Source organism: Harpegnathos saltator, unplaced genomic scaffold, assembly GCF_003227715.2.
Source record: "Harpegnathos saltator strain DR-91 unplaced genomic scaffold, Hsal_v8.6 scaffold227, whole genome shotgun sequence".
Lineage (NCBI taxonomy): Eukaryota > Metazoa > Arthropoda > Insecta > Hymenoptera > Formicidae > Harpegnathos > Harpegnathos saltator.
The window spans coordinates 1-9,015 of NW_020230014.1; the positions used below are offsets into that span (position 1 = coordinate 1).

The following is a 9,015-nucleotide window of genomic DNA, read 5'->3' on the forward strand; positions in this document are numbered from 1 at the left end:
AACGAAGAAAAAAAAATCGTATGTGTATCGCATCATAAAGTACATAGTGTAGCTTATTATGTACGATGTTCCTACGATGAATCATTATCCGCATATCAGTGTCGTCGCGATCCGAATTGCATTTCGTGGTTCGTCGAGGAACTTAAACAATTGGCCATCGTATAAAAGTTTTTGTATAATGTACCCTATGAAATTTTATCACAAGAACAGTGTGCAGCATTTTATAGCAACGCACTGTCGTATATGTGAAAAATATTCGCGGTGGGGGATATACATTCCAGGGTCCTGCACATTCCAATTGTAATTTAAATTATACAGATTCCTATTATATTCCGATAGTCTTTCATAACTTATCAGATTACGACGCTCATTTTATTATCAAGGAAGTAGCCACCGCATTCGAAGGTCACGTCGATGTACTACCAATAACGAAAGAAAAATATATTTCATTTACCAAACATATTAAAGATACAACAAGTAAAACATCAGACTGGCGAAATCATATTAAATTGCGATTCATTGATTCGTACAAATTTCTCAGTACCAGTCTCGATAAATTAGCATCGTTTCTCACTGGAGACAAATTAAAAATTCTTCAATCCGAATTAAAAAACTTATCCAGCAAAGATTTTGATTTATTAACGCGAAAAGGTGTCTTTCCGTACGAATATGTGGATTGTAATGACAAGCTGCAGGATCAATGTTTGCCACCGCGCGAGTTATTCTACAGTTCGTTGACAGATGATATAGTATCTAAGCGCGATTACACGCACGCCGTAAATATATGGGAGCAGTTTTCTATTCAAACCTTAGATGAATATAGCGATTTGTACCTGAAGACTGATGTTTTGTTATTGGCTGATATTTTCGAAAATTTCCGCGATAGTTGTATCAAAAGTTACGGTCTAGATCCCGCGCATTATTATACACTGCCAGATTTCACGTGGGACACGATGTTAAAACATACAAAAATTAATTTTGAATTGTTCACAGATATTGATATGGTAATGTTTATCGAACGCGGTGGTATACGTGGTGGTCTGAGTCAGTGTTCCGGTAGATATGCAAAAGCCAATAACCAATACATGCAGTCTTACGACCCATCGAAGCCATCCTCATACCTCATGTACTTTGATATAAATAATTTGTATGGTTGGGCAATGTGTCAACCGTTACCATACGCTGAATTTAAGTGGGTTGATGATACGTCGAATTTTGATGTATCATCAATCCCACTAGATTCGCTCACAGGTTATATTTTCAAGGTTGATTTGGAGTATCCCCAACACCTACATGATGCACACGTAGATCTACCATTCTGTCCGACGCGAACGAAGCCCCAGAACAAAAGCCAAGAAAAACTCCTTGCGACTTTATATAATAAGCAGCGTTATGTTATTCAATATTGCAACCTGCAGCAATGCACACGCCATGGTCTTCGTATCGGAAAGATTCATCGCATACTCCAATTCACGCAATCTCCATGGCTACGCAACTACATAGAATTAAATACGCAGTTTCGAACGTATGCAACAAACGATTTTGAGAAAAATTTATACACATTGATGAACAACGCGGTATTCGGCAAAACAATGGAAAATGTTCGCAATCACGTCGATAAAACTTTTGACAAAATGGGATGGATGATACAGTGCAGAAGCAATGGTCGCAATGTCAAATTTTCATAGCCAGAGCATCTTTTCAGAAAATTTAATTGCCGTTGAATTGCGAAAACTCGAAGTGAAGTTCAACAAGTCGATCTATGCAGGTATGTGTATTCTCGACATATCTAAGACCTGCTTGTATGAATTTCACCATGAGTACATGTCACCTCTGTATCGCGAGAAATGTAAAGTACTGTATACGGACATAGATAGTTTAATTTACCATATAATGTCCGACGATGTGTATGAGCTTATGAAACGTGACATTGCTAGGTTTGATACGAGCGATTATTCTCAAAATAACATATACAGTATGCCGCTTAAGAACAAAAAAATTCCAGGGCTTATGAAAGATGAAAATAACGGAGCTATAATGACAGAATTCGTCGAGCTCAGAGCAAAAATGTATGTGCTGAAAGTAGAAGGTAAAAAGGATAATAAAAGGGCGAAGGGTGTTAAGAGGAATATTATAGCGCGAACAATCAATTTTAACGATTACACGTATTGTTTGAGAGAGGAAATTGAAACGAGTCAGCGTCAATCGTACATAAGATCCAAGTTGCATGAGGTATACACAATATTCGAAACGAAAACTGCTCTCAGTCCATACGATGATAAGCGATATATTGTGACTCGATAAATACATTACCATAGGAACATTATAGTATACCATTATAACGTTTATTTGTTTTATTGGCTATTTTACAATTAAGTATGTCATCAAATGTTCTAATAAAACTGTATTCATTTTTTTTTACAATACATTATCTTTTTGTATCCATGAATTATGCGAATTGTCGAATCCCAGCCTTTTTACATATACCTTGCCACCTTGCTTGCGTAACACCTTTTCTACTAAGTATACATCTGGATTGGTGATACTATGTAGTTCGTGTTCGTAGAAACCCCCAGCGACAGGTTTCCCGCGCGAGTCTGCGAGTAGGTAAGTTGCAGGATTAGTTGTCTACACTTTGACGATTTTAAACACTTCGGTTGTCCAATTCGATGTATAGCTTTTTCAAAGTTTTGAATGTTTGCTGACACGTACCGGATCACCCACTTTGAATTTCGCAGGTGCTGCAATCTTTATGTTGCTGTAGACTGTGTTTAAGAGCTTATTAGCAATCGCAGGTGTCACATCGATAGGACGCATGCCGATAGTTCAATGTTTTCGCGTGTTGTATTCAGCGACGAGGCGCGGTAACGAATCGATCCATTTGTAAGTTCCGTTGAACGTAAACATTTTCCACATGTCGTTCTTTAACGTGCGGTTGAATCGTTCCACAACAGATGCCTTTATTACTGAATAAGTCGAATAATGACACCGTGTTTCTTCACAAGACTCTGCAACTTTGTATTGTAAAACTCCTTTCCCTGATCAGTTTGCAAGTTCTTCGGACATCTTCCATCCGTTCGAATTATCTTTGCGAATGCCTTAGCTACCTCCTTTCCGCTTTTGCTCTTTAACGGCACGGCCCATGCATGCTTGCTCAGTACATCGATAATGGTGAGTATGTAGTGGTGGCCTCAATTGAATCGTGAGTAAGGACGCATTTCCACCACATCGGCCTGCCAAAGATCATCGTATCCACGTACAATGACGCGTCTACGAGGAAAATTTCGTCTCGCTGGGGCGTGTAATTCTTTCACTAGTTGTTGTTTGTCGGAATGTTTCTTCTCATCATTTTTCCTCGTTACTCGCCGAGTCATTTTCCCATCATGCGTGAGGCTTTGTCGCTCTGCACCGGCAGAAACAGCTAAAATAGTTTCGATGAATTGCTTTTCTTCTTTTTGTTAAATTTTGACAATTGCTTCTCCGTTGCAGCTCGTGATGATCCGTCTCCTGCTTATGTCGATACTATACGTCAATTTAACTGTAATATTTTACTTTTATATTTTCCGCGATTTCTTTATCTCTGAACCTGTCCAGTCTAAAATTCGTTCTATGTTCTCATGAATGCTATTTATGCTCTGTATGTTTTTCTTCCGGTAGTCTTCCAGCCAATCCTTCAATTTTTTAACATTCTCATCTACATATTGCTTCGTCTCAACGTTACTTTCATGCAGTGGAAGCTTTACAGCATTTATATTCTCATCAATATACTGCTTCTTCTCAACGTTACTCTCATGCAACAGAAGTTTTATAGACTTTGTACTCTCATCCACATAATATTTATGCGCAGCGTCATTGAAGGCTTCCGACTGCGGTACATTATGTATCGCATACATTTTTGCATCGAAACATTTGCCATCAAAGCCTTTACTATTAGCAGCTAGACAAAGGGCATTTTTATGTACGTATCGTTTGATTGCAACGTTGTTTAAATGATATCTCACACCTGCAACACATTCTTCCACGTATCGTTTAGTTGCAACATCATTGTCGGCTTCAGATTGCGCTATATGTTTTATCTTGCGCGACTTTGTGTCAAAAACTTTGGCAGGGTTTAAATAAAGAACATTTTCATGTATGTAATTTTCAACGTGTTCATTCCATTAATGCGCTCGATCAGTATTCGCACCATTGCTCTCCAAACTTATTCATCGACATTTCGGAGCAGGTTGTACCAACTGACAGACTCGTTTCAATGCCACGCTGCTTAATTTATAATGAGACCAGCTTCGTGGAGTACTTCGATAATCGATAAAATTTCGTGCTCGTGCGAGTTATTGCCAGCTTGGTGCGAAGCGTCAAGCAATCGCAGACGATCCACCAGCTCGTTTGGATCATCCCAATGCACGTAATCTATATTGCTGTCATTTAAGGTCATCATAGTTTGCGATGCGTATAAACCTTTTCCTCCCACATTATTGCTCGACGTATCTGATACTAGGGGCGCGATTATATGTTTATATTTGTGCCCCTTGTTACCGAGTATAGGATTTTGCGGGAGGTACCCACGTCTGTGAGTATTTGTCGCCAATAGTATATTTATGTATTTTTACATATCAGCTTCGGTGTACACAGAATCGTTGAGGATTCATTTGAATATTAGTAAAGACCGGGTGTTCCAATATATCCTGTTTCGCCTATGATTATATTATCGTCTCTGTCCACATCGATACGTTTATCACCGAGCATCGCTCCATTGTTACTAAGACATACACCGTAAACATAATCTATGGTGTTATCTTTTCCACTTCTGTTTAGCACAGCTCCCTATATTTTTGACCCAACGGACCAAAATGATCATGTAAAATTTGTTGTCCTTTGTACGTTCGCAACTGACGCCTAACGGATGTCACTACCGGTTCATCGGGGGTTTCGGAAACATTCTCATCATCATCATCATCAGTGAGTAGATTGTCGATCGGTGAAGGTTCATGTGACATTCCATGTAGTTCTTCATATTGTAGAGCTCCCGTCGATGTAGGAACTATCAGAAGATCGTTTAATAGTTTCCGTTTCGGTGTAGTCAATGCGACTGATGAAAGTTTTGCCTTACGCTTTATCTTCTTTTCGGGTTTTAATATTACACTCTTTGTTTCTTCACTTGTACTCATTGATAGTGGTTCAGTTTTAACATCTACGTTACTTTCTACATTAGCGCTGCTTTCCGCGATTTGCTTGAGAGGTTCAATAATAGGTTTAAAGTGTCTCTCCAATGCAGCATTTTCCACCATTCAACCGGTTTTCAAAGCGCGATATTTCTTGCGGATCGATGCGCTCGTTTTCGCAATCTCTTCCTTTCTCTTCCTTTCGCAATTTCTACCTTTTCACGATCCATGATCTTCACGCTACTATTCATCATTGATATGTTTGTCTTGTGGATGTTGAAGATGGTACCACGTTGAGGTTACAATGACGATTGTGCATCTCACAGCACAGCAAAGTCGTTAAATCCTCTCCTGTATCGTCCGTCGGTCATTGAGCTGTCCTTATCAATCACTGTGAAACCATATTTATCCTCCCAACATTTGCAACACAATGCACTGAAATCCTCATATGACATGTCAGTGTTCACATGATCGTTGTATACATGTTTCAAGTTGGTACCATGCTGTTTAAAGAGAATCAGAAACTTTGCATTGTCCCGTATAAGATGCTTGGGTATTTTTGCGGACGTCTGACAGAGATAGAAACAGTCAACGTTCGAATGACGACCCATTGCAAAGTATTCTCTTATCGTATCTTGTTTGTCACATGCAACGTCATCAAAGATAAAAATGGAATTTTTAGGCGCTTCGGTCGTTGGAATCACATCGCTGTTATTGGGGAATGTAAAGTATCCAATTTCATCTATCGATTTCAGCAGATTTTCCAAGTAGCGATATTTAGGTTGTTGCAACGATTTCGAGTACACGTACATGTTCTCGAAACGTAGACCGTGCGGACTTTCCAACAAGCTGATGAGAACGTTCGTCTTGCCGCAATTCGAGAGATTGCATATGATGCCGCATATGGTGTTCGGAAATATGTTTCCATGCCTGCGCGCCTCTTGCTCAAGCATTGATTCCGTTCTATTGTCGAAATTTGTCACGCATATCGACGTCGGTTCCTTCACGAACCACATGTTTCCCCGTGAGTCGCAAAATTGATTTCGTTAACGGATCGTTGCTATTTAATTTAAATGTGATGCTCATTTAACTATATATATATAAGCGCGTCGATCTTGGAAACATGCAGTTTAGAAAATGTTGCTCCTGTTGACAGATACTCATGATATTCGAGAGCTAACCTCCGAATAACTGAAATATATACCGAAGATTGTTCTGTTACGCGAATTTGCAACGTATATTGACAATTTGCAGGATAGACTCCCGGAACATTTAAGAGTCAATCTAGAGGTTCAGCAGTATCGTCGATGTTTGGAACATTACAATCGTCCGTGGCAGCAAACGCATATCGACGGTCCAGCACCGCTGATCAGGGACTGTAGTGAATGTCGTCGACAAAAGTCAAAGTCGGCAGTCAAAATCGCGCGATAAATGCGCTTCCTATCGAACTACACATTCCCAGATATCAATTTTGTGGTCCTGGAACTCGCTTGGTAAAACGATTGGCCAGAGGTGACCAAGGCATTAATTCATTTGATGCAGCGTGTCGTGAGCACGATATAGCCTATTCGCGTAGCAACAATCTCACCGATCGGCACGCGGCGGATGAAATTCTCGCTGCGGAAACGCATAACTTCGAAAGAATCAACTCTAGGCGAGAAAGATGCTGCAGCAGTCGTTTGGGCTGCTATGAAAGCCAAAACGAAAATCGGCATGGGCATGGGCATGAAGAAAAAGAAGTCGTCCAAGAAAGAAATCCGAAAACGAGCACTTCCAGTAGCAAAACGGGGTGGTATTTTACCAGTTCTACCATTACTGGGAGTTGTCGGTTTACTAGTCGGTGGAGCGGCGGGTGTCGCAAAAGCGGTGAATGATGGCAAAGCCGCGCAACGCCAGCTGGAAGAATTAAAACGTCATCATTGCGCAATGGAAGGTTGCGCTATGAAAGGTCGCGGAATTTATCTTGCTCGGTACAAGCGCGGGAAAAGCGCTGCAGAAAAAAAACGTCAAAGAGACGTTAAAATTACCTACGAGTGCAATAACTAATGTATAGTTGGAAAGACTAGCGAGGCGTGTTCATATATCTTTCTTTCGAGGTGTTTTCATGCGTGACGCGTTACCGATAGATGGAGTACGTCAAAACGAGAGCGGTATTGTAAATTTAGATGACACAGAGGGACTAGGTACGCACTGGGTGGCGTATGCGAAAAGAGGAAATCGCGCAGTATATTTTGACAATTTTGGTAATCTTCGACCACCCAAGGAATTGATTCGATACCTTGAGAGAGATGTAGTGAAAATTGTGTACAATCGCACATCATATCAACATTACAACCAGAGCATTTGCGGACAATTGTGCTTATAGTTTCTCCAAACGGTAGAGGATCAATTTAAATGATGATGATGACATTCCATTAACAGCAGTCAGTATTCGTTCGGCAGTTTACAAACACGTCGCTAACGCTTACGTTGACTGGCAACAGTAGCACCCTTACGGTGAGCTACTACTTTCCCGCTATAGATTTGAGCGATGGTGATTACGAGCTCGGTTTAACGGATTTCGAAGCATACAATACGATACCAAACGTAAATTCGTCGAATAATAAATTTTACTATGGTGCTAACGATGAAGAAATTACGATTCCTAAAGGATCGTATGAATTGCGCGCCATATACGAATATCTGAAACGTACAATTTCACATTCTCCAGAAGCAGTGCGTTCCAAAAATTATCCATATAGAGATGACGAAAATGAATATCCTATAATAATTCGTGCCAATAATAATACGATGAAGAGTGAAATAAAATGTAATTATTTGAATAAATTTTAACAAACCAAACAACATTGGCTCGCTTTTGGGATTCTCATCGAGTCGTATATTAGAACCGCACCGATGGTACGAATCGGACGCACCGATTGAGATTATCAACGTGAATATCATTCGTATAGAATGTAGCGTTGTCAGTGGTGAGTACAGTAACAGTATGCGTATACATACACATGAATTCTCGCTTAAAGTGCCACTAGGATATAAGATATCGGAAACACCGACACATGTCATTTACCTTCCAATCATCGCACGGAGCATTACAGATTTAACGGTGCATGTAGTTGATCAAGAAGGACAATCGCTCGATTTTCGAGGAGAAGAGATTACCATTAGATTGCACGTACGACGGCTACGATAATAAACGTAATCTATGAAATGCTTGTGGTAAATCAAGTGGTCAACAGGTGAAACAAGCTGGAAATATACTTTTTATGAGATTAACGTACAAAATCTCTCGTTCGAAAGAAACTCAGCGCGTTGAACGTTGAATTTTTGAAATCTCTGTGATTCATCGTACGAAACGATTGAGAAAGATGATTGACATTTTGAACATTAGAAGTGAACCGGTCTTGGACGAGCGCATCGTCAAGATTGAGACACATACGTACAATCCATACGCTAACACAACGTTTGGATATAGCGACGAGATACGAATACCCATACAGCAGCAGGATTTATACATATTGCCATGCGAGAGTTATCTCTATGTCGAGGGGAAGGTGACGAAACAAGTTGCAGTCGATGGTGCGACTGTAACGTTGGGATATAATTGCATCGCATTCATGTTTGATGAGATCCGTTATGAACTGGATGGTATGAAGATTGATCGTAACAGAAACGTGGGAATAACTTCAACGCTCAAAAACTATGTATCGATATCTTCAGACAAAAATGCCATCATGAAAAATGCCGCATGGGATACGACTGACACTATTTCGCCGGACGGGTACTTCAACTTTTGCGTAGCTACCGCTCAACGTTTTGCTAGGATTCTGTGAAGACTACAAACGTATAGTGATTA

General features: G+C 40.1%; 1 protein-coding gene across 1 annotated transcript; it reads left to right on the forward strand.

Moving 5' to 3' along the window:
* Nucleotides 1-568: 568 nt before the first annotated feature.
* Nucleotides 569-3,583, forward strand: LOC112588476 (uncharacterized). The gene is made up of 2 exons (XM_025298622.1): nt 569-1,126; nt 1,266-3,583. The coding sequence occupies exon 2, from the start codon at nt 1,663-1,665 to the stop codon at nt 2,302-2,304; it is 642 nt and encodes a 213-aa protein (XP_025154407.1). The 5' UTR covers nt 569-1,126; nt 1,266-1,662; the 3' UTR covers nt 2,305-3,583.
* The last annotated feature ends 5,432 nt before the right edge of the window (nt 3,584-9,015 follow it).

Excerpts from the sequence above, each read along its gene's own strand:
- LOC112588476 (XM_025298622.1), top strand. The coding sequence starts at position 1,663 with ATGGTCGCAATGTCAAATTTTCATAGCCAGAGCATCTTTTCAGAAAAT.